The following is a 27,042-nucleotide window of genomic DNA, read 5'->3' on the forward strand; positions in this document are numbered from 1 at the left end:
TGATGTTGCCAGTTGGTTGGTTTGGATCACAAATGTATTAACCCCTTCGAGGCTCATGACGAGCTCAGCTCGTCATGAGGTATACCTCTTGTGTGCTCATGACGAGCTGAGCTCGTCATGACCACACCCATTTCCATTATGGCCCAGCACAGCAGAGGATCTTCTGAAGCACCCAAGGTGTTAACAGTAGTAGTAAATATCTGAATGTCCAACTTTATTTCAGCTATATTCAAAACTTCAGTGGAATGCAACCAGGCAGTCAAGAAGAGAGACCTTAAATAAAACAGACTTTCCAAAACCTGGCTTCAAACAGTGGAAGAGTCAGACTCTGCTTTATACTTGCATACAGGAGTTAAATCTCTCTTCCTAGACTTAGAGAGTCCATCTGTTGGTTATAACTAATTCATGTTGATGTCTCATGTAAGAGTGACCTAGAGATCTTACAACTCTGGATAAAGAGCACTTTTCTGGGTGCGCCACCACCTGACATTAACAACATATAATATGGTAAAGGTAGTGAAACAGACAATGGTGGAGGCCTTAACTGAAATCCCAGAAGGCTGGACTACATGAGACAAATCAATAACAGGTGGCTGCAAAGCTGCTTTATCTTTGGATGCAGGAATAGTGACGAGGTTCTCAGTAGTAGGTTGAGGATCTGGCGATGGTGACGTTGATACAATTCTCTTTCAGATCCGCTGGGTTGATGACGAATGTGCCAGTGTCTTCTCAAAGGAGAGATCCAGAGAAACAGGGATATTCTAATCATGAAAATGTTTCTTGAAGTTGAATAGTGCCTTGACAACGATTCCAAATATATAATTTTCTTTCACGCGTTCCTTCAATGTTGAAACCTGCATATGCCTGGAAGTTAAATGTAATGATGTACCAGGACTCGTGAGCGGTTGCCACTTTGAAGTTGAAGCAGAAGTCATAAAAGCAATCTTTTTACCAATCACACCTCTTTAAGCCCTGAAGAGCACGCCTTCCTGAACCGTCAACCTATTGTAAGCCATTTGGACAAATGGCAACATCTTTAATTGTGCTAAAGTCAGGGGAAAAAAACAACACATTGTTAAAAAAAAAACTTGAAGAATAAAGCACTTGTCATAGGAAAAGAAAGCCAGAAAAAGCAGACACCCTGCATTGTTAGGTGAAACAAAGCAAAACAGCCTACAGAATTTGCACTTTTAGTGAAAAATAGCATTTTAAAAAAGCAGAGTGCGTGTGGCATGTTCTTCACTGGGCAGGAAAAAAATAATCATCTAACTGGCCTTTGCTGGAAATGATTGAATTGTGCAGTCTCCAATATTCTTAAACAATCAAGTAATTCTTTTGTTGTTTTTGTATTAGATCAAAATGTACACAATTTATTTTTACTTCCAAAATGTTAGTTATATGTGGTAATTTCAATCAATTAAACTGTTAGGTTTCAATTTGAGTGTTTGGATAAAAAAATAGAACATCTTACCTAATTCTGCATGTTTTCTAACTATATGTGGTTTATAATGGAAAACATGCAATTGACAAAAACTTCCCAGGATCCAGCATTTATGGGGAATTTCGCTGTGACTGCATGACACAGTTAACAACAATCCAGAAACTCAACGCCCACTCAGTGCTAGATGTTCAAATAATAATAAATCTTCTTCAGAAGTAAAACGAAGTGTTTCGATTATAATACAATAAGAAAACAAAGTGCCATCATATTTTGTAAAAAGAACCATTGATGGACAGAATGCAGAACAATGTCATACATTCACCCCAGTACATAGATCTGGGCCTAAATCCATCGCTTTTTTGCTTACCATGCCATTCCAGTTTGGACACATCCATATGCAAATCAGTCTTGACCCAGCCCCCAATGGGAACCGTCCAGCCCGAACTGCCAGGCACGGTCCTCACTGGACTGGAAACAAGCATCTTAGGACCGGTTTCGGGGTTTCACCCCTCTTCAGCCAGGATAGCTTGACTCCAGTGGCATGGAGAGCACTGGACCCACGTCTGGGCATACCCGTCCCACTCTGGGTGACAAAGGCAAAAAGAACAATTGATGGACAGAATGCAGAACAATGTCATACATTCACCCAAGTACAGAGATCTGTGTCTATATCCATCGTTTTTATGCTCACCATGCCATTCCAGTGTTGTGGCAGGGATAATACTACAAAATATTTTATCTTATTTGCATACAAGCCAATCGATTTTTGGAATACATTGGCCTTATGGCCAATGTTATATTTTGGAGCTGTACTTCAGAACTTGGAGAACTTTGGTTTTAATATAGCATACACCAATTGATGCCAGGCAAAGAGAAAACAAAGTAGAAACCTCGTTCTGATAAGTCTGACCTCCTGATTCCGTGCTATGTGTATCAATGTATTGTGGTATTTGTATAGTGCATACTTAGTCAAAAGGAAGCAGAGTGCTCTACACAGGTAAAAGCAAAAATACAGTTAAGTCACTGGCAGAGCAACTGGCTTCTGAAAGAAGTGGAATGTTACTGTGTTGTGATATAGTGTACTTTAAAGAGGTGCATCATATGATCTTTCCTAAACTGGAGTAGGTTTGGGGCAGCACTGACAGATATGGGAATATTTCCCCTATTCGGGGGTGCACAGATGGAAGGCCTGCTGGCTTGTTTTTAGGTGCCTCTTACCAGTCAGAGCAAGCTGTCTGATTGGAAAAGACTTACTGTGGGTTTACAAGAACGTACATTGGGCTTACAGTGCCCCATTTATTACCATGGTTTGGCTTTGTCACTCATTTGCTTGCTTCTTACTAGAGACTTACCTTGTGCCTCTTGTATTAGTCCCTCCTCTGAAGCCTCTACCATCCTTGTGATTTAAAGACCTTCCATGGGTCACTTTTAATGAACTATTTTTTTCTTTTTGCATAGGCACTTCTTGAGAGTACATGTGTTATATAGCTTGTCTCTCTTTTGTGTGCTTCTCCCCTCAACCCATGCTCCATGTTAGTGTTAGTGTATCACTACGGTGAGAGCGCACCTCACGAACCACAAACCACGTGCCCTCATAAGCGATCTCATCTGGTTGGCCTTGGGCAATATAACAGTCACAGAGACCAGTTACCAGCCAGGGAGAGTGGAGCACAAAACAGGTCTGCAGACGGCAGGGACCCTTGATGTTATAAGTAAACAGCCTACGGGCCTCTCGTTACCGCAATGGTCTTTTTTGTGAGACCCTTGAAATTCACTTTACGCTTCTTCTGTCCTCTGATACATGCATATTAGAGTTTGACTACAGGGCCTACCCCAACCGCACCTTGATGAGTATAACTTACCCGAGTCTGTGATAGTTGCTGCTACCTTTATGTCAAAATAACACACACTCAGGACATGTTGTTCATAAAAATCTTTGTATGTCACGGTCATTTGGCCTTTTATTAATGTATTGGGTTTAATAATACTGGAATGATTGTGAGTCTCAATGATTTCACAGTGCGCTACGTGTACCAAAAAGAGAGATTAGTCTGAAATCCAGACAGACCTTTAGATACACCAAGGTATGGTACTACTATCTACACAGTAATAATGATAGCACAGTATAAACCATGTAAAAGCTGTCATGGGGCACCAAAAGTCTAAAGAGGACAAAATATGTCTATATGGGAAATCTATAATAATGAAGATACAAGGAGACAGAAAATATACCAATAGAGTTAACATAGCCATACAAAACCATTTGGTATATCTTTTTTCCACAAGTACTTCAAAAATATGGCTAGTATATCACTTTTTACCTGCATGCATAAGCTTACCTTTTGCATGCCACGCTTTTTCTGTAAAATTGTTACAGTGGTGTGCCACTGGGGGAACCACTTTCACGTTCTTCGCCCAAGGAATGCCCAGGATCTATGTAAGGCCAATAGAGTACGGCAGAATCACGTTTTTAACCCTGGGGCTATAGGACCACAATATCCTGCTTGCCCCGTGTATTTACAGTTTAAATATTTCCCATCGCTCGTACGGATAAAGGTATACCTTGGGTGAATGAGGAATTTTTATCTAATAGTATATAACCTCCAAAAAATACGAATTTCTTCAAAGAGCTCCCTAGAATACTGTCAAGCCCACCCTGACCAGACGATGACGCATGCCACTACGGATGTATGACAGTACAACGCGATCATTTTGATCTCAGTACTTTACGTCGCGGTTTTTACAACACAAGTCATTACAACGACTTGCTTTGGAGGGCGCTGGATTGAGGATTAATATGATGTTCTATTCAAACTCCAGCCCACGTAACAGCAGGGAAGGTGTTGGAATAGAAAATCACACTATTCCTTAACCTAGAGCACCATCCAGCGCAAGTCAATGTAATGACTTGCGTTGTAATGGCTCCATGGTAAAGGTCGTGAGGTGTAAACACTGCATTGTAAACGATGTTTCCCGCCACTACTAGAGTGGGTGAGGGTTGTATAAAAAAAGGTTTTCTTTTTTCCAACTAAAGAGTGTGGTGGAGTAGAGGTGTAAATTAAGCTCCTTATCACACTGCCACCTATAGATGAGGATACCACATAGGCTATCAGAAACAAGCTGACCTAGCATAGGGAGTATTTTTTCCAAACTCCCTTTCACTTCGTGCTTTTTTAACCCTATCCAATGGGGGCACCAGAATAAAACTGATATTCAGCCTACCAGGAAATAGTTTTACTCACACTACCCTTATTGTGATAGCACTATGCCCCTTACTCAAACATACTGCTCAACTAATTAAAAACACCTCAGCTTTTCTCCACTAGAGTCTGGTAGCCCACACAAGGCACCATTCGAGGGAAGGTATGAGGAGAGAACCCAATAATAAGCATGTCACCTGCGGGTGAATGGGGGATCTTTTCCTAAAGAAAGCATTGTCCAACAGACAACTGAGAATTCCCCCCTTTCCCATTTGTGTAGCAGACGTACTTTGTGTGAGCTTCATTCAGTCAGGGAGCAGTACGTGCCTGGTTGGGTTTCTTTCTCCCGGTAGACCCCCTGTGTGTATTGTGCTTAAAATAATCCCCTTGCCAGGCTTAAAACTCCCTGTTTAATACATACATGTCACCCCTAAGGCCCACAGGACAGGGTGCATTGTAATTAAAAATGTGGACTTGTACTTTTACGTTTTACATGTCCTGTGTAGTGAAAAACTCACTAATTCGTTTTTCACTACTGTGAGGCCTATCTCTCCCAAAGGATAACATTAGGCTACCCTATTACATACATTTAGTACGTGCTAACCTTTGAGTGGGAACAGGTAGGAAAGTCATGCTTTGTGAATGAGGAATTATAATTTAAATTCCTCTTTAATGGTAGAGCCGTACTTTAAGTCACTATTCTAAAAATACCACTTTTAGAAAGTTGGCATTTTTCTGCCCTAACCATTTGGGTCTGCAGCCTGTCCCTGTGTCACATGACTACTTGTGAGTAGCAGATGGCTTTTGTATATTCCTCCCAGACAGAGACAAAATAAAGGTGGCCAGATGTGCCTGAATGGGCCATCTCTGGCTGGATGGGGTTGGGAAGCAGTGAGCAGCCCCACTTGCACAAAATCCTCCTGAGAAACACACAAGGAGCTTCACACTAGCCTGTTATGCCTGAAGACATAGTGGGACTACGGAAAGGAGGTAGGAAATTCCAGATGCTTCTATGGGGGAAGCCTCCAGAAGTTTGTAGCACTTCAAAGTGGTGTAAGAAGGGGACCCTCTGACCCCCTCTTCAACTTACTTCCTGGACCATAGGAAGCACTCCCAGCAGACTACCTGGGCTGTATACTTCAGCACCCTTGGAAGGGATGCTAAAGGTAGGCAGATATCCCAAATCCAAAACTTGCTCCATAGGAAAACTTTGACCAACAAGTGCTCCGCCGGGACCTTCCTGCTCGTCGATCTGCCTAAGGTGTATTGTAAGTCGGTCTGACAAAGCGGCACTTCCCGCTTTGTTCTTCTCTGCAGCAGAAAATCAAGTTCAGCAGAAGGGGGATCCAGCCTCATGGAGCTATCCTGTGCAGCTCTGTTCCACTGGAGATCTTCTATACCCAAAAAAAGAGACCAAGTCCAAATTTAGGAATCTGAACAGCAACTTCGCTCAGCTGCTCCCCAACGACAATGCCTTCTCCTTGGACACCGCCAGCTGACTTGCTCTGCTGTACTTTACCTTCTCTGACATTTTCTTTAAAAATGTCTTCTAAGTCAGAAGGTAAGCGAGACCAGGCGCAATCCACTTAGTGTATCCGACCATCGCAGTAGGCCATTACGTTTGCCTTTGCCTCGGTCTTGGGCGACCTGATGTCCACAGTTTGCTCTTTGATCTTTCAGGAGCTATTTTTCACCTTAAACTTTAAAAAATCATAACTCTTGGTCTACTGATTGGGATTTTGCTCTATGTTTCTAACTTGGTGTGGGATGTTTCTTGCTTTGTGTTTTCATTGTATTGCTGTTTGAGTGCTGCATAAAGTTTACACATTGCCTCTCAGTTAAGCCAGACTGCTTTCGTGCCAAGCTACCAGAGGGTTAAGCACAAGTTAATTTACTGAGTTTTTGTGGTTCACCCTGACAAAAACTGCTGGCTGTCGCTTGTGTAGGGTATTAACCATGCCCCTCAAACAACAACCCCATTTCTCACAATATTGTTCTGCCTCACAATGTTTATTTATATATGAGCAGACCACAACCCCTTCATCCCTCAATACTGTGAAATACCTCACCACTTGTCTTCCCGTCTACGCTAAGAGCCTATTTCCAGCAGGGGAAAATTGGATGGGATAATCATCAACCTGACAAACACCTGGGGTGGGAGGGGGTGGGGGGGGGTATTTACTGTATCCTGGAGATACCTCCAAATAAGACTTCCTAGTCTCAGAAAAAGGTACAACCTGCAGCTTAAGAATTTATTGCATTATGATCTGCTTATGGTGCCTTATTTGTAAGCAGGGCTTTTGCCCCCAGTAAAATGTATCAGGTTTTATCTGGTAAAATCTGTAAAGGACTTTGTCAATGAAAGCTAGGTAAGAAAACAGGCACACCAATGTGAAACAGACACCACAGAGTGTGTTAATCTAAAAGTTACATATAATGGTAGAAAAATGAATGGTGAACTTACTAGGAATGTGGCAATCACATAAAACAACCGCCATATATTTTTGTTTGATAGGGTCTGATACAAACAGAGGGTTTCTGAATACAACATATTTAGAAGACAACAAACAGCTTCCAATCACAATAAAAAAGCTTCCAATCTTGCTGAACATTTGTCATTGGGCATTCCCTGACAAATCCCACCTTTTGACAAGCAAAATCTAAAATCAAGAGACAACTTGTCACAAAAATTGAAAGAAAATACTGGGAGGGACACAGAGAGAGAATAAAAGCAGAAGTGTGGGAGTGAGAGAGAACGAGAGCATGGCAGGCACAAGATAGAGAGCAAGACATATAGATGATGAGTGTTTGATAGTCATCATTGAACATTCTGCGTACTAAATGCTGTCACTGTTCTTCACAAATTCGAATTAATAAAACAAACCCAGAAATTCTACATTAAGGAGCTTGCATAAACTTCAACCTTTTGCATTTAAATTACAGTCCCTACGTACTCATTAACAGATGTTTTCCCCTCAAACAGTTCTAGACATCACTAAAATGGAAGGCAGCTTTTAAGACGCTTGAACAGCGCACCAGGTCATAGGTCATGGTAATATTATTTCTAGACGGTGCTGTGCTTAATTTGTGACAGTGGTTCCATGATGCTTGCCACTGCCACTCATTTTTGTAGACCTGGACTTATTATTTATCATCTTTGATAGGAGAGAAGAGTAGAAAGGAGGAATGAAAGAGACATAAGAAAATTATGACAAAGCGAAGACGCAAGGCTGAAAAGGAACCTACAATGGTAATATAAATGAAGCATAGGGAGAAAGAAAGAAGGTTGCAGGAGGATCAAATCAGCGTTGGTGTCCAGCAATCCGTGCATTCCACAGCTCTGGTTGCAGCGCCTAAAAATCTTTGTGCAACTCGATTTTTTTTATTTATTTACAGACTGAGCACTGAGAAGTATAAACCATAGAATACCCCAACATTTAGAGGTGCTACTGCTGAGTGAACTAAGATGATAAGTGCATATCAAAAGGCGAGAAGGGGATTGGATAGACGAGTGGGGGGAGAGAGACATTTCACTCTTGACTGGAAAAGAAATCACTGAAGGCTGGAAATGGCCAGCAGTGACGTGATTTGATATGCAGTCCACATCATCCTAACCATAACTTCGGTGATGGTCTTGAAAAGTGTACATATAGTAAGTATTTAAGCAATAACAAAGAAGTTGTTTGCATTTTCAATCAGTATGTGGAAATTAAACACATGTACCTGGAAGATCCATTGTCTTCAAAGTCTTGATAAACTGAAGGTGTCCAATCATAATATTGGTGTCAATGACAATCAGTAGGTTTGAGCAGGATGTGTTCACTAGAAAGAAGAGAACAAAATCCAAGGACCATAGCATTAGTCCTGTGAAGCAATACCACACAGTCATGGACCTCATGAAAAAGAAAATAATATATTACCCAGATCAAGGGCTGTACACACTACACACGGAAATACTCATACATGCATGCACTTCTTCAGGGCAGAAATATGAGTTAGTCTGGTAGAGAATGAACCTCAGAGGATCTCAGGATATTATGCAGTAGCAGAAACGTCTGACTTCCAGCTTTCGCCTAGCACACCTGTTTTTGCAGTCTATTGAGGCCCTCCGTTGTCCACAAGTAACTCATCGTTCCTACCTCTATAAAAGTGTGGTAAGATACGGAGATCCTCTGAGGTTCATTCTCTACCAGACTAACTCATATTTCTGCCCTGAAGAGTCCCAATGTGCAAGGGACGAAACACGTAGGCTGTGTCTATGTCCTTATGTTTAACAAGATGAAAATAAAGAAAAAACTTTTAAACATGCATTTGTCCGTGGTAGTTTGACCAACAAATTGGATCTCTACAGAAGCAGGATTGTATTAACTAATCACGATTCTTGCACTGGATTTATTTACGTGACTTCCAAGTATTGTGTCATGCATTTGTCGGTGGTATATAGACCAACAAATTGGATGTTTACACTAGCCAGATAGTATTAATTAATCAGGACTCTTATGCAAGAACTTCTTTTGTGTGTTTCAAATACTATGCTATGGCTTTGAAAAGACTTTCTTTGGAGAGCTTTGTACATACAGAGTGCTTCTCCCACGTCATTTACATTTTACATTCAGTGGTCGATGAAGAAAATCACGTAAGCATCAATTTCTTGGGGAAAGTATGACAAGTATGCATTTGCCAATTGAAATGGAAAGGATCCTTGAGCAAACTTTAGACCTTTGTATGAGTAATGGTCATACTCAAAGAAATTAATCTAACAGAGAATGGAGGTTTTGTTTGCTCTCAGGAGTGAGGTGGAAGCTTTCAATCACCTGATCCAGGCCAAAAAAACCTTTGGGTATCATTAACCAACATGCACACTGATTGGGCAGTCCATGTTTCAGAATAGCAGAGGAATAAACATTTCCTCCAATTGTTTTACATGTTCATCTCCCTAAGTTTAGACTTTGAAAAAATGCTCATACAAAGTCTGAAAAACAAGGAAAGAAGGAATGTTATAGAAAAGGTAAGCTTAAAAGAATTTTGCCTCTGTGTTTTCAACATGTATACCAGGAAAATTGTGAACAGTGTCTTCAGGAGAATCAATGTCCATGCTGGTCAGTTCCCCACATGTCTGCGCCACAGCCAAATCCAACTTTTTTTCACTCCGGGCAGTATGCAGCTCTTCCACTATCTGCATCTATATCAATCAGGAAATAGAATTCAATTAAACACAACAGAGGGAGAATTAAACAATAGTAACTAAATAAAGACTATATGACAATATTGAAAACAGCAAAAGACATCAAAATAAAGGAGGGATTTGTCCCTTACAAAATATTTCAATGTATGCATCTGCCTAACAACTAGAGAATTCATAACACAAAGAATAAATATCATGTACCTTGAAAATCTGTAACCATGAAAAGCCAAGTTAAATAGCGACAGAACAGCAGTTCTTGAATTTCCAACACATGTCAGCAACACATAATTAAAGAAATCTACATCTTCCCCTTTGCAGTTTAGTTTAATTTAAACTAAACGCAGGGTTAAATGGCTACAATAGATCATTTTTGATACAGAGTGAATGCTCTCAATCTTGTTGGTTATTAAGGACAACTACAAAACACACCACACACCAGAGCAAACACACCAGAGATTACTGCCTGCTCTTTTCAGGTTTCTGTAGTGGTATGAAGTATGCTCTTTACAAAAGAAGACGGTTAAGCTCAACTTGGTAAATATGAGGGGGAATAACTTTCCTTATAAAAGACAATGTATGGAATATTCTTAAATTAACAATTAACAAGCTGTGATGTTCGAAGTCTACAGGAGACATAACTACTTCTGAAGGATCAAGCTAAGATGAGGCGCAGGCTGCACTTAAATTAATATATGACAGCTGCTAAGCCTAAAACTGCACAGGTTTTGGGCTCTTCTGCACAAGGCTATCCCATTCTCATTCACAGAGAATAAATCAACCCTCATTTACAATATTTAATAATTTATGGGCAGCATTAGGCTACAAATTTTTCACTTTAGTTGCAAAGTTACTAAAGTTGTAAAAATGGACTAAGGAAACGCAAAGAGTATTTAGCGACAACTTATCCAAATTTGAGAGAATTGCTTAGACACTTCAAATAGAAGGGGTGGTGAGGGAAGAGGGGCCTCACAGCATAAACTTTCAGGAAAACAAATACACATTATAGAAGACATGGTACTCCTAGATACATGGTGATTGCACTACCAAAACGAGAAAAACAATGCATTCTATCAATCCAGATTGATAGAATATTCACAGTGTCCACTGAGACTTCCCCCTTTGTTTGTATTTCAGATAATACACTCATTGACTTGCAATTGAGACTGGAGGATGACAAAGCAGCCAGAACTCTAGAAATGTCTGTTTACTTTATGAGCAAACTCCAAACAGGTTTCAGGTCCACTCTTTGTGGTTCTTTATTTCACCAAATATGCCATTTCTGTTGGCCATGTGACCAATGCTGGCTGCCAATTCTAAGACGTTTTTCATTTATTTCGAATTTGATACTTCACTATCAATCATATATACAGCACAGCAATTAAAAGTGCTATTTTATATATACCATTGTATATTTTCTTACTTGGCCTAAAGGCTACCAGGCATACCTTGGACCTGTTGCAAGCCTAAAAAAATGCTCAACATACTTTACAACCATCACCCGTTCACAGGGAATTTTCACATAATCGGAATACATTTTCCACTGTCACATGAACTTTTTGATCAGTTAAGTTTTCTTCTGGAAAACTTGCCAATCACTCTAGCAGCACTACATGTTGAATCTAGCAAATTAGTCAATCTCATGGTGGTGAAGTCCTGTTTTTCGGATGGTATGCTCTTGCCTACTGCTCTTCCTTCAGTCTGTAGGAAGAACAGTGGGCAAAAGCATACCATCCGATAAAACAGGTCTTTACCAGTCAGTTACAATCCTATATCCACTTGCCATCCGGTCTTAATTCCCAAAGGTCGCCTGAAACTCATGTTACTAAGTGCCTCACACATTTCAAATAAACAAAACCATATTACTTCCTCTGCTCTTATTTCATACAAATTCTACTACAGTGTCTTATTGTAAGTGAATGAAGCACTCACAAGTACGTAAGTTTCAAATTCGCTATATTATTTGCATTATGCACAAAGTAGTAGGTCCTAGAAAATGTTAATATTCATTTTGGATGATCATACATACATTGACATAAAGAGAAAATTAAAATATATCTAGAGAATAGTTAAATAGGTTCAATCACCAGCGGATCAATGTGAGTGATCAATGTGAATATAATGATAACACAATTAAATCAATGATATGTCAATGCAGCAAGATTTTTTTGTTTGCGAGCTTATGCAAATTAGCCTCCAGTATCTTCAGGCAGTATATAAGGTATCATTCAAAAAGGTAATTTCTGATCAATTTAATAAAAGGAATACCTTACCTTTACATTGGATTATTATTCACTATAAAAACTACGCTTTGAAGGAAATATATAGCTAGTACAGGTCAAAAGTTAGAGATTAAAGTGTATAATCCTGGAACCCTCGTTGGCAGCCATCATGGCGGCAATAACAGATCTTAAAGGAGTGTTGGAACCAAAAATAGACACTAACAGTGGAAGTGAATCTTTTGAGGGCAGACTTCAGGAAAAACTCCGAAAAGGTAACGGCGCCGGAAGGAAATATCACGCAGTTGCAAGCCACCTTGCAGGGTCTTGAAAACCAAGTTCAGACCCTCAAGCAACACCAAGACACCCTAGCATTCAAGCTCGAGAACCAAGAAGGCCGAGCTAGAAAGAATAACTTGTGGGTGGTAGGGGTGCAAGAGGAATGGAGGGACCCAGTGTGGAGCTCTTTCTGCAAGACTTGATAACACAACATTTATGCCCCAAAAGAATGTCAAACTTTTTCACTATCGAACAAGCACACAGAACCCCAGGCCTGCAGCCTCGACCGGGGGCTCCTCCCAGAACATTATTGCTAAAATCCTCCATTTTAGAGATAGAGGCGTAATCCTACAAGCAGCCAGAGCTCATGGGGACTTACAGTATGAAGATACAACGATCCGATTCTTTCCGGACTTTACACTTTAAGTACAGCAGCTAAGCCACAGTTTTGAGACAGTCAAAATAGAACTACGAGCCAAAGACATAAAATATATGATGTTCTACCCGGCGCGGCTGGACGTAGTGGCGGAGGGGAAATCTTGGTATTTCACCACACCGGAAGACGCCTGGTAGTGGCTTGAAGGATGGTGAGAATTGAAGCAAAAGGCAGCTAGAAACAGAGATGACAGGAAATCCCAGACACTGACCAGCCTGCGAGAATACGCAACAAGGAAGTTGATATACAGTGACTACTGGGAGAAGCATCACCTGAAATGAAGATGAGTGGTTTGAGTTGGGATGGGGGGGCCAGGGAGGGGGGGAGGCCAGGCTTAAAAGAAATAACGGGTCAAGGAATTGTTATTGAGACACTGCACAGGGCAACAAACTTTAAGGCTCATAGAAGGGCGGGGGCGTGGATGAGAACGGAGTGAAGAGAGTACTCCAGCCCACCCTAACAGGAAGTAGTTCTATGGGGCGACAGGCTCTCTGCAAGTTGAGGAGGTGGGTAGTTCTAAGCCTGTCAAGCAGGGAAGAAGGGTGGGGGTGAAATTACAGGGGTTTTGTCCCCACCAGTTTGGGGTGTTTATTAGTTTAGTTATTTTCTGCTCAGGGATGCAAATCGCTTGTTCATACGAAGAAGTAGCATGGTGGGTGGCCAGAAAGAAGATGCCCGAGGGCGAGTACACCCAGAAAGTCACAACAGGAGCCATAGGCAGGACCAATTTTCAAGATGGCGCTTACGATTTTGACATGGAATGTTAATGGGCACAGTAGTAAAATTAAAAGGACACTCGTGCTACAGTATCTCCGTAGACATAGCCCGGATGTGGTTCTGCTTCAGGAAACCCAGGGGGTACACAACGGGTTCCAGGGGAGTGGTCATTCTAATTAAAACTTAGACGCCACTGGGCAGATAAGTATCACTTTCAGCAGGGTGGCAGGGGAAGATCCTGAATTTTTGCTCAGTGTACGTCCCTCCTCAGCTACATGCAGATACCTTTGCACAGTTCGGAAAGATTATCCTAAAGATGCTAATGGGCACGCTGGTCTTGGAGGGCGATATGAATGCTGTGATGGACCCACATATCGATAGACTGACAGCAGGAAAGGAACCACTGAAGGGGTTCATAGAGGCAATGGGAATGTCGGATCTGTGGAGGGCACATAATCCAATAGTTTGTCAGTACACGCACAAATCAGAAGAACATAAAACTCACTCCAGACTTGACTACATTTTCACCTTGACCTCGCAAGTGGAACAATTCCGAAATACAATGCACAAAGGAAGGGGTATCTCAAACCACTCACCTGTAATGGTCCAATTACAAGGACCACATAGAAATACCACCTTGCCTCCAAGGTTAGATTCATGGTATTTTATAAATAAACACTTTATTTCTAGAAGGTACAGACGCGTACCGTACACAATTTTGAACTTAATGAGGGCACAGTGGAGTCAGCCTCTACACTGGGGGAAGCATATAAATCAGTGGTTAGAGGGTTTATCCAGGCAGATTTCGGAATCCACAAGAAACAGCAAGTTAAAGCGGAGGTAAACCTGGAACTCGACATAACCCAACTGGAGGAGAAATTAGGGGGAGGAGGGAAGTATTGATAGCGGGGAGGCTAGGCGCCTAGTACATAGGCAACAGGAATTGAAAGAGCTGGGTGGAAATAAGGCAAGACTACACGCACTAGCAGTCCAGAGCAGAATCCAAGACGAAACGGACAAAGCTAACAAGATGATAGCATGGCTGGAGCACAGAGATAGGGATAGAAGCTGGGTTCCAGAAATACAAATACCAGGTGGAGAAAGCAAACACACAGGGAAAGAAATAGCAGAGGAATTTGCCATATACTACAAGGAGATATATACCTCCACTACAAAGTGCACGAGGGAGGATTGTGACGAATTATTGCACAAAATCAAGCTCCCACAGTTAGGGACGGTTGACAGACAGGCCCTGGAATATGAAATAATGTCAGAAGAGGTCATTAGCGCCTTATCAGAGCTACAATCAGGGAAGGCAGCTGGCCCCAATGGATTACTGGTTGAATTGTATAAACATGTGGCTAGTAAGGTGGCCCACATCTTTTAAATATGTATATGGACGCGAGGGAACAAAGGGAACTATTGTTGGACCTGCGCACAGCCACAATTGTAGTAATCCCAAAGAAGGGCAAGCCACCAACCGAATGTGGATCATACAGACCAATATCGCTCCTAAATGTGGAGGCAAAGGTGCTGGCCAACAGGTTATGGCCAGTGATCGCCACACTGGTCCATCCGGACCAGTCCTGGTTCATGCCCCACAGGAGTACACGATTAAATTGGCGATGACTATATGGGGTACTTCACGGGTGTAAACAAATGTCGGAAGGGGCAGCAGTTCTCCTATCTATAGACGCCCAAATGGCGTTTGATAGTATCGAAATGCAATTTATATTTGCCACCCTGGACAGATTAGGTTTTGGACCCGAGTAAAGCTCCTAGGTAAAACTTCTCTATCAAAACACCCAGTCCAGAGTGAAAGTAAATGGAGTGGTGTCCCACTCATTTTCCCTCGGTAAGGGTACGCGGCAGGGATGCTCGCTGTCACCAATGATCTTTGCCCTGGCGCTGGAGCCTCTGGCAACGTGGGTCCGTAATGACCCAGTGATGCAGGGGATACCAGGAGGAGTGGATAGGGAAGATAGGATATCGCTCTATGCCGATTATATTCTCATGTATCTGATTAACCCATATAGATCAGTCCACAGAGTCCTCCAAATCTTCCAGCAGTTTGGTACCTACTCGGGACACATAATCAACTGGACAAAGTCCCTCATGTTTCCTCTAGTGGGGGAAATCTCACAGAGATTGATGGTTTCCACTCCCCTGCAAATCAAAACTAAATGTACGTACCTGGGCATGCAGATTTCCAAGAAGGATGAAGACTTTCTGGCGGAGACCATGTATCCCCGGATACAGAGACTAGGCAGGGACGTGGAACACTGAAGGAAACTGCCAGTGTTACTGATGGGGAAAGCAGTCCTTTTTTAAAATGATGTCCATGCCCATATTACTATATGTGATGCAAAATACCAAAGAAAGTCTTCCAAGGCCAACAGTGAAATACGTAAACTCCTTTGGGATGGAGGGGGTGCTAGGATAGCGCTAGGTAAGCTTCAGAGGGATATATGAAGGGGAGATGGCTGTCCCTGATAATATTAAATATTACTGGGTCTGGCAATTGATAGTAATTAATGATTGGAATTTCGCAGACCGATGAGACCCGGCATACAGGGCGGATCATTGGGCGATGAGGGAAAGGGGTTATTTGGCAGCACTATACAACGGACACATAGATAAACACCTTCCCCCACATACGTGGTCGGTAGTAGGGATTTGGAAAGAAGCGACTAAACACACGGGGTGGGATGCCAAATTAACAGGTAGAACGCCACTCTGAGATAGCGGCCAGTTGAGAGAAGTGGGCGGCTTGAGGGAGACCTTTAAGAAATTAGAACTACTTGGGATAGAGAAACTAGAAGACACATGGAGAGGTCAGAAACCGCTCACTTTCCAGGAGCTTCAAAGCGAATACGATCTAGCAGAAACAGGAAGGTACGAATATTTACAACTAAGACATGCGCTTCACCAACATATGAGAGAGGGGGACACACTCCCAGACTATTCTCTGGAAGATAGGCTGCTGATGGATCCGATGGAAATAAAGGCAACCTCCCTGACATACAAAAAGTTGCTGTATAATTCTCCCAATCCAATAGACCCACTCCGGGCAGCATGGGAAAATGACTTAGGACTATTAGAAGATTACGACTAGGGAGAAACAGTACAAAGTCCCCGGGAAGTGGCAATTAGAGCCAGGTTCCAGTTGGTGCAGCTGCGCATATTACACAGATCCTATGCCTCTATACCGCTACTTCACAGACTGGGACATGGGTCATCTGATTTTTGCATGAGGGAATGTGGAGAAATCGGTACCTTTTTCCATATTTTATGGGACTGTAAATATGTGAATGCTTACTGGAAGGAAGTGGCGGGAGTCATGTCAGAGGTTATGGGGATAACAATTCCAGTAGAGCCACGATGGCTGCTTCTGTGTGTAACGGGGGAAGAAAAATGGCCGAAATATACCACCCTTTTGGCTGAGAAATGCGGGGATGGTGGCAAAACGAAACATCGCTCAAAAATGGGGTGCACGTCATGCAGCACAGTTGAAAGACTGGGAGAGCGACTTGGACTGGTGTTCCAATGGAGAGAAAGTGATGTATAAAGCTAGAGGCTATCCGCACAAATGGGACAAAGTACGGGGATCTGGCAGAACTATCGGGGTATTTATACTGAGTGGGGAGAGGGGGCCTGTTGTCATTATGGGTCAGAAGAAATGATTTGTATTTGTGGCCATGTTATAGACTATGAGGATACATTGTGAATATGTAACCGTGACTTTGTGATCATGTAATTAACATTGGGTTTGTTCAATAACAATAATTAATTTTAAAAAAAGTGTATAATCCATACAAGACTTAGTGGTTTTAGATCTAGTTCTTGGGAAACATGTAGTTTCTAATGTTGCTCATGTTCCACCCAACCATGAGGGCAGCACAATGTGCTTAGGGGTGAGCTAATTAAAATTTAAAATGAGGTTTTCCTACATATTCGAAAGGGTCATTTTAACAGGTATGTGCAGTAGGGTTGAAGCTGCTGCTGTCAGGCTCCACAGGGTAGGCCCAAAGCCATGTTTTCAAAGCCACCTCAGCGGATGGCACAATAGGTGCAGCAGTGCACAAGTGGCATCTAACTTTCCATGCCATGGGTGTACCTCTGCACCACATACTATAGCCGAACAGGAAAACTAAATATGCCAATCAAGTTTAAGCCCACTTCATCATGTTTTAGGGGGCAGAGCACATAAACAGCCATTCATTGCTGAGTGTAACAGTATTAGCGCAGATAACCTTAAAAAAGAAGGGTAATTATTTTGATTTTTAGATTAAGGACCATAAACATATCGCCCTAGCACCAAAAGTCTTTAAAAGGAATTTCAATATTTTGTGGAAGGTCTCTTTAGTTTGCCGCCATACATTTGTTACTGAACATTTGTCCAACGAAAACATGAATATATATGAAAACTTTAGTCGATCACAGGAAGCTCTGGGAATGGCTAGACAAAAACAGGGCCTGAAGGAGAATATATTATGTTAGCCCACTTGTATAATGATTTAAAGGCAAATGTTCGGGGGCGTGGGCAAGATGGCGACGGAGCGAGTCGTCTTTTCTCGAGCTCTTGCCCGCCGTCCGCCATAATAGCCTTGTCTCGCACTCTCTGAGAGCGGAGCGGTGAAGTTTTTGCAACCGGAGCCGTGGTCAGCCCTGCTCCACCGGTGAGAGGTCTGGTGGCGGGCCGGGAGCTGTGTACACAGAGGGGAAGATCGCGCCAAGCGGCGGCCTCTGCTGGTGCGCCCGAGGCCTAGCAACAGGGGCGATGCCTACCCGGGACCACAGAGGACGGCTTTCACTACCGCGGCTTTGGCCGGACCTGCCCGCCGTCAGGAGGGAGGCCCTGCACCCGAGGGCTCCGTGACACGGGCAGAGATCAGCGGCTCTGGGACAAGAGAGGTGGAGATGATCGTTGGCGGAACAGCAACGTCGGGCCCGGGGGCGGGGCCCTCCTCCGCAGCGTGCAGCCGATATCTGCGCGACGCCCTGTGAGCCTTGAGCGTTGGGGGCTCCCAGTGCCTGCACTTGGCTTTGCCCTGAACTGGAGCGGATCCAGAGCCTGGGGCGCGGCGCCCTCCGGGGCTGGGAGCATTTGGCGAGCGGGACCTGCTGGAGCACCTGCGGGGCCTGGCTGACCAGACGGAGCGCCGCGGGGAGGAATAACTGTTGAGTCCTGCCTGCGGACCAGAGGAGCATCTGGGCTCTGTCCGGCCCATCCTGCGGACTTACACGCCTGGACGCCGGCTGCAGTGGAGGTGGGGCTCTCGGGGGAGGTGACCGGTGGTGGTCCCGGGGCCCAGCGGCAGACCCACAGAGAAGTAACACAGGGGCCCGGTGAGCCGCCAGGCACCACGACACGAGGGGGCGCCTGGTGTGGGCTCTGGGCCCGGCGCAATCTCGGAGGAGGCGAAGGGTGAGTGGCGACGCTGCAGGGTCCCTCGCAGGCTCAGACATACAACCCCACCAGGACCAACAGCAGAAGCCCCCGTCACGCCGAAGCCACTTCTTATTAGCCCAGCAGAGGAAGTGCAACGGAGACCCCAACACGTGAGGGCGATTAACCTTGAGAGACCCGGTTCGCTGGCGGCGTTCCGACGACCCCCATGAGGTGAGCGCTGCAGCCGCTGCATTCATTGCCCCGGTGACGCGCTGGGGGCGCTGGCCTAGACCACAGGAGAGGGCACAAGAAACACAGGCCTGGAATCGCCAGTCGCATGCCGAGAGTAGCATAGTGCTGGGAAGGCTGGCACCGTGCTGGGCAACTCTCCCAATCAACACAGAGGGGGCTTCCTTCCCCGACCAGCCCACCGGTTGACACACCTTGTCCTTCCCCGCGATCCACCTCTTCGGAACACACGCCAGAGCTCCGGCCCTGCGACACTGTCGCCTGCTGGGACCAGGTAGCATGACCAAAGGTAGGAACGCTAAGCCGAAGGGCCTTAAAGATATTTTCGGGCGCTCACTCTCCAACCCTGACATGGCAGACCAGGGTGCGGGGACAGCGACGGGCCGGAATCCCCCAGCATCAGGAGACAAACCTATAACAAAGGCCTTTCTTGAGTCTTTATTTCTCACGCTGAGAGAAGACATTCAGTCGGTAAAGACGGAGTTTGCTGCTGAGGCCAGGGAGCTACGCCGCGACGTGGACGGGCTGGGGTCTGGGTGGCCTCCCTGGAGGAGAGACAGGACGCCACGGTCTCCGACCAGACCACAATGCAACAGCAAATGCTTAGGATCCAGGACCAAAATATCGACTTACGGACGCAACTGGAGGATTTAGAGAATCGCTCGAGGCGGCATAACATACGGATCCGTGGAGTCAAGCTCAAAGATGAGACCCGGGATGTCTTCACGTTCGCCCAGGGCCTCTTCCGCTTCATCCTAGGGGAGGCGCAGGACTCAGCTTTGGTAGTAGACAGGGCGCACAGAGTAGGACCTCCCCGAGCTCCTAATGAGCCACCTGCGGACATCCTGGTCTGCGTTCAGGACTTTAAGACTAAAGAAGCTATCCTTGCAAAGGCCCGGTCTCTTCACCCAATTTCTTATCAAGGTCATTCACTCGTTTTATACCAAGACTTAGCCTTGATGACATTGCAGAGACGACGCCAGTTTCGCCCAGTCACGGAACATTTGCGACAGCAGGGAATCTCTTACTCATGGGGTCACCCCTTACGCCTCATTTTTCGGCACGGCGGAAGGCTACACCAGATTCGCTCTTTCACGGAGGTTTGTCGAATTGTGGGCCTCGCCGACCCCCCAGACGAAGACAACGCCCACAGCACTACCTCAAAGCCGGAGACCTCCCCATCGGGCTGGCAGCGCCAGGGCAGGCGGTGCGGACAGCGGCGACCGCCCACGTCCGAGATTGTTAAAAACCAGCAAGAGGTCCTGTCGGCTGCCGCCTTGGCCCTGGCGAGGGAAGAGTCGACAGCCAAATGATTACCGCCTATCCATTAAATGCTTTACTCTCTGTCTGGGTAACCTGCGGACGGCGGGTGGGGCAGCCGATTAGACTGGAATTGTGACATCTACCCCCATGATACTTCAGCGGGCACCCGAGAGTGTCGGACTATTTTTGAGTATTGGACTGTTTCTTCTGTCCCCCGTTGGGGATGGTCTTTGGGACGCTCTATTTTGGGGGGGGGGTTGGGCTGCCTTTTCCCCTTCCACCTTGCTTTTGTTTGCTGGGCGGGTTTCTCGCGTCCACATAGCTTTGCTACTTGCCGCTACACGCGCCCTAGAGACCATGCTGTCACCTTACCCTCACTCCATATATTCACATTACCTACCAGGTTTCCAGCTAGGTCCTCACCTCCCTTGTTTATATAATGCCGCGCAGCGTGCTTAAGGTCCCGACCCTGAACATCCAGGGTCTGAACAACCCTATTAAGAGACAGGCCGTCCTTAACTACCTGAATCAGTCCTCAGCGGACATTTGTCTACTGCAGGAGACCCACTTACTACACAAAGATCATCACAGGATGAAATCTCGTGCCTTCCCCACACAACTCTTCTCCTCACACTCGACCAAAACTGCAGGGGTGGCCATCCTTGTTTCCCCAGTCTTTCCAGGGCAAAGTGATACAGAAAGTGGCTGAGATCAAAGGGCGATTACTTACATACCAATTCCAGTTTGCTGGATTGTCCCTCATAGTTAGCTCAGTGTATGCCCCAAATGACGGCCAAGACAAATTCTTACACGACGCACTCATAGCAGCCACAGCAAACTCCGAGTGGCGCTTGCTCCTGGGGGAAAACCTGAATCTGGTATTCGACAACCTTGCCGATCGCTCCTGCCAGAGCACTAGCCAAGTGGGTGCCCTTTCCCGATCAAACTTGGGGCAGATTAGGGACCTAGGTCTTGTGGACATGTGGCGGCGGTTCCACCCTCAGAGCCGTGCTTTCACTTACTATTCGGGAGCGCATAAGACATACGCCAGACTCGATTATTTCCTATGCTCCTCCCCTTTGATGTCGTTTGCTACCGACACAGACATTATTCCTGCGTCGCTGTCTGACCATTCCCCCGTCCTGGCTTCTTTCCTCCTCCCCACACGCAGTTGCCGCAGCGACATTGGCGGCTACGCAACTCACTTTTACTCCAGAACACCATCACAGATCGCGTCAAGACGGCTATTTCACACTTTCTCGCTACCAATGCTAACCAAGACACGACCCTAGCGGCGCCGAGGCTGGCACTTAAAGCAGTGCTACGAGGTGAATTAATTGCGATCTCCTCGGTTATCAACAAAGATCGGGCCCAAAAAACGAGCCGAGCTTATGAAACGCGTTGCTGAGCTGGAGAAGATGCACCAGCGCACGGGAGCCGCCAGAGCCTGGCGCCAACTGTGCACGGAGCGGAAGCAAGTAGCCGCCTTGGACCAAGACAAAGCTGAATATGCAGCCCTAAGCCTTTCGGCACTCCTATTATACAGGAGGGGACAAGTGCGGGCGGTTATTGGCTCATAAGCTGCGGGAGGTTCGACAGCGACAGGAAGTTCAAGCTATACGCTTGCGAGGGGGCGGCCTCACCTCTGACGATACCGCCATAGCAGATGCCTTCCACGACTTTTACGCCACTCTTTATTCCGGTGACTCCCTTGACTTGCAGCACAGTCTTGAATACCTGGAGGAGGCGCAACTTAGGTCCCTGAACCCGGAGCAGGCCTCCAGCTTGGATCGGGTTATCGGGCTGGAGGATGTTGTTGCGGCCATCTCCCGCCTCCAGTTAGGGAAATCACCTGGCCCAGATGGGTACTCTGTGGCCTTTTACAAAACCTTTTGCAGCCAAGTGGCCCTTCTGTTACGAGATCTTTTTAATTCCTTTGCCCAGTCCGGTGCTATACAGGTAGAGATGTTAGAAGCCTCGATCACGGTCATCCCGAAGCCCGGGAAGGACTCCACTAGCTGCAGTGCCTATAGGCCGATCTCCCTTTTAAATATAGATTTTAAGCTCTATACGAGCATCGTCGCAACACGGCTCGGACCCTATATGCTCCAATTGGTGGAACCTGACCAGGCAGGCTTTATCTCCCCCACGCCAAAAGAGCGACAACACCAAAAGAGTCCTACACCTCATAGAGGTGGCTTCTCGAATGCGGCCAGAGTGCATGCTCCTGGCGATAGATGCGGAGAAGGCCTTCGATAGGGTCCACTGGCCCTACCTAGAGCAGGTTTTGCGTGGGTTTGGTTTTGGGGATAATTGTGTATCCGCATCCTCAATTGCTATCACCTGCCCCAAGCTACGGTACGAGTTAATGGCCAAACCTCCTCCCGCTTCTGCATAGAGAGAGGCACCCGACAGGGTTGTCCTCTTTCGGCCATTCACTTCGCTCTATATATGGAGCCTCTTGCGCGGAAAGTTCGGAACCACCCTCGCATTACAGGGATCAAGTTTGGGGCGGACATACATACAATCAGCCTCTATGCTGATGACATTCTGCTGTCCCTTGCCGACCCCGCCCAGTCCATGAGGGCTCTCTTTGTGGAATGACAGGTCTTCGCGCAGGCCTCGGGCTTTAAGATTAACACAGACAAGACAGTCGCCCTCAATATCTCTTTGTCAGCGTCTACACTGACCTGTTTGCAAGAGGAGCCCCTTTTTCAGTGGTCCACCACCTCAATTCCATACCTGGGGGTCCTCTTAGGCCCAACCATACCAGATACGGTTGCGGCTAACTGTGAACGACTGCGTACCTCGATTCAGAGGGAATTGGACAGATGGAGACACTACCCCTTCTCGTGGCTGGGAAGGATAGCGGCGGTCAAAAGGACACTCTTTCCTCAGATCCTCTACCTCTTTCAGACACTCCCCCTGCGCCCTCCGGCGGGATGGTTCCAACAAACACAGTCTGAACTGTCGCAATTTATTTGGCAAGGACGTAAGCCACGGTTCAAGTGCGCAGTGGCTGTCCTTCCACCGGAGCAGGGTGGGGTTGGTGTCCCAGATCTGCAGCTCTACTTCAACGCGGCGCAGCTTCGCTACTTAGTTGAGTGGCAGCGTCCAGAGTCCGAAAAACACTGGTTGTTCCAGGACCAGGCGGTTGCGGGTATGCCATTGCAGGGGATCCCCTTCCTCAGGAAGAAGCATAGACCTCCCAACCTCTACGCTTCTTACATCACAAGCACCACCCTGGAGACCTGGGATCGCACCGCCACCACAAGCGAGCTGACGTCATTTCCTTCCCCTCTAACTCCCGTCTTTGACAACCCTGATTTCACGCCGGGGCTGGAGCCTACGGAATTCGCGGATTGGAGCCCTGCCCCATGTTGGGCCCTGGGCCACCTATTCGACCTCTGGGGCATTCTATTGTTCCCGCAGATACGAGAGGATTATGGCATCCCGGAGAAAGAGAGAATGCGCTATTTACAGCTTAGACACTGGGCACTCCAACCACAGATCAAACTGGGTGCGCAAAGCCTCCTGACCTCCTATGAGAGATGGTTGATCACCCGCCACTTGGACAAAAAGCTCATATCCGATCTATACAAACACTTGCTCTCGGCCTCCACCTACACTTACAACGCTGGGAGGGCGCGGTGGGAGCGGGAGTTGGGTAGATCCCTTTCCCATAAAGAGTGGACCGGAATTTATTATAGGGCCCGACACTCAGCATACCATACAGGCCTCACAGAAACAATGACCAAGGTGGCCACCTATTGGTAATACGCCAGTGCGTCTCCATTGTTTCGACCCTCACATTAGCGACCGATGCTGGAGGGGGTGTGGGGAGTTAGGTACCCTGGAGCACCTCCTGTGGAGTTGTCATCGCATCCAACCATACTGGACCGCAATCCTCGATGAAATAGACTCCCTTTTAGACACGCAGCTTCCCCGCTTTCCAACGCTTTCCAACATACATACTCTTAGGCTTACCCAACCTACTGATGTACCCCTTGAAGTCCAGGAGAGGCAGCCTGATAGCTATAGCCCTGGGGGCTGCCACTCACGACATACTCGCACACTGGCGCTCTCTACAAGCGCCGCTGCACTCGGGGTGATTACAGAGACTCTGGCGGATTCTAGGGATGGAAAATTTATCCCTCTCATTGGCGGGTAGAGGGGATGAGTTTCCCGAACTGTGGCGCCCCTTCTTGACCCTACTCACGGCAGAATTTCCAGAGCTGTCCTGCCCTCGCTATCTGAGGCTCTTAAGGTTGTCTGACACGCAGATCCCAGCTAAACGTAAATCTAGGCAAGCACGTTGGAAGTGGCAGGCGTGGCCTCATTCACCTTTGTTCCTTTTCCCTTTTTCTCCCCCTTTTTCCCTTAGCAATGGTGGATAGGGGGTGGTGGGGGGGTCTGGGGGAGGGGGTTGGTTTTGATTTTCTTCCCCAGTTGGGAACCCTTCTTTGTTGACCTGCTCCTAGCATTTACTCTGTAAAACTTACCTCACAGACTGTGTACTGTCTTACTTGTATTGTCCCCCAGGAGCTGGAGGTCCTGTTTCTATATGCCATTCGAAAAGCAATAAAGAGATTTAAATCGTAAAGGCAAAAGTTCGATTCGGGCGAACTGACTGGACGTTTTGGAATGAGGAGAGGGGCTCGACAGGGGTGTGTACTGGGGCCCTTCCTCTTCATACATAATTGAAGTGGAAGAAATGCTTCAGGCGGTGGGTGCAGATACACACAGGACTGGGAGGAAGCAGACTTCAATACGCCAATGATGGGGCTGTCTTAGCACGTATTCCAAAGAGTCTGCAGCTTTCAATATATTCATTCACAGATTTTATGGGAAAGAGGAGTATGAAAATCAATATTCCCAAAACTAATACAATGAGTGGTGGTTGTGCAGGAGAGAAAAAAAATATTTTTTATTAAAAGAAGGGAGCTACAACACACCAACACCTTTAGTTATTTGGGGAGCCAGTTCTCCTCTAAACTGGACTGGAAGCACCATAGGGAGATCTGTGTTTCAAATATGATCAGGAATAATGAAGGGTTGATGAGGTTGGCCTCTAAGTTAGGCAACAAACCTATTGCCCGGATGTTTACCCTTTATAATGCTAAAACAATTTCAACAGCAATGTATGGCGCAGGTATCTGGGCTATAGGAGAAAAGAGTGCTTTAGAATTAATAGAAAATGCCTTTCTACGGAGCCTCTCGTCAGTTACCCACTCTACTCCGGCATTCATTGTTCACTGGGAATTGATTCCCTCTCGGATACACTTGAAACTAAACCCCTACTTTTATGGCACTCTGTTTGGTCCAAATAAGAAACTTCAATCACTAATTCAATTCTTAAGGACTGTATGGGGATAGATATGATGAACTGAATTCCGTGGTCACAGAATATAAAGCAGGCCCTGCTGGGTTTGGGGCAGATAGAGAGGGACTTATGGTCTCACCCAGAGGATATTTTAAGGTATTCCCAAAAATAAATTAGAGCATGTGTTTTAGGCCTGCCGTGGGAGAAGGGAACAAGTAGATCTCCCCAAGGTAACAGTGGGGCAGTACATAGAATGAAGCAATCAGTATGGATGTAATTTGTACCTTACAGTAACCAATAATGCACAGCACAGGTACCTGGTACCTTACAGTAACCAATAATGCACAGCACAGGTACATTTTAACTTGTCTTCACCTTCTTATTTGTCATTAACTGACTGCATACCCATAAAATCATCACCCGAAAAGGCCCCTGTGACAATCGATCAGAGCGGACAACTTAGCAGTTTTTTGTAAAATGTATCAGATCCCTAGGAAATCCATTCTAAGCCTCTCTTCCTACATCCTGTTTCTTTCCAGAGTAATCTGTATTAGAGCTCTATTAGATGATTGAAGGCATCAAATTACTTAAAAAAGGTTAAGGTACAAAATGTTATCCCATGCCCCGTTTTGCTGTCTATACCCTTAGTGTTTGAATGGTTATATTCAAATAGAACATACAATATACAATTAGTGGAGGGTCTAAGGGGAAAATATTTAAAGACAGGGAACATTATACCCCCATTCATAATATAGCTAAACAACAAAAAATGTCACTGGTCTATCATTCGGCATGGGCGAAAAAACAGTAAGCTCAGTGTCTACCCAGGGTGTGTTCGCAAACAAGAAGAAGAAATGAATTCCATCAGCCCATCCAATGGCAGAGTTTCATCATCTGGGATTACTGAAGAGATGGTCCGACTATGGGGCCACACACCTGTTGGTATCGTGTGTTGCTCCAATCCAAAGGTACCACCAGTGATGGATCATACCAAAGAATATGTGTTTTCTGTGGTGTGGGATGGAAATTTGCAGTGTTGAAAGAAATGTGTGAGAATAATCAAAAGTGCAGTATAAAATTGGCTACCATGATATAAGGGATACATTTTATTGGGGAGATGTCATGGTGTCAACATTAAAAACAGAGTGTTGGACAGTTTGAAATAATAACTGTCGTCTAAAAGTTGTAATCGGTCAACATGTTTCAGCCCTCGTAGGATATAATAACCTACCTGGCTTTCGTCAGGACAAGAGCTACACTACTGCAAAAGTAAATAAACCAATGTTGAAAAAAGTTAGCAAAAACCAATGATACTATACATCCTACCATGCGCAGAATTTC

The 27,042-nt window shown here is 45.6% G+C and overlaps 1 protein-coding gene across 7 annotated transcripts in view; it reads right to left on the reverse strand.

Annotated features, from left to right (window-relative positions):
• The window catches only part of SWT1 (SWT1 RNA endoribonuclease homolog), a 1,000,634-nt gene that overhangs the window by 737,501 nt on the left and 236,091 nt on the right, over positions 1-27,042 (reverse strand). For all 7 annotated transcript variants that reach the window (XM_078642786.1, XM_078642831.1, XM_078642776.1 and 4 more), the window contains 2 exons: positions 9,694-9,823; positions 8,365-8,463 (listed from right to left, as the gene is read on the reverse strand). In XM_078642786.1, coding sequence (XP_078498912.1) covers positions 8,365-8,463; positions 9,694-9,823 — 229 coding nt within the window. The remainder of the gene's footprint in view (positions 1-8,364; positions 8,464-9,693; positions 9,824-27,042) is intronic.

Source organism: Lissotriton helveticus, chromosome 1_1 (genome assembly GCF_964261635.1).
Source record: "Lissotriton helveticus chromosome 1_1, aLisHel1.1, whole genome shotgun sequence".
Lineage (NCBI taxonomy): Eukaryota > Metazoa > Chordata > Amphibia > Caudata > Salamandridae > Lissotriton > Lissotriton helveticus.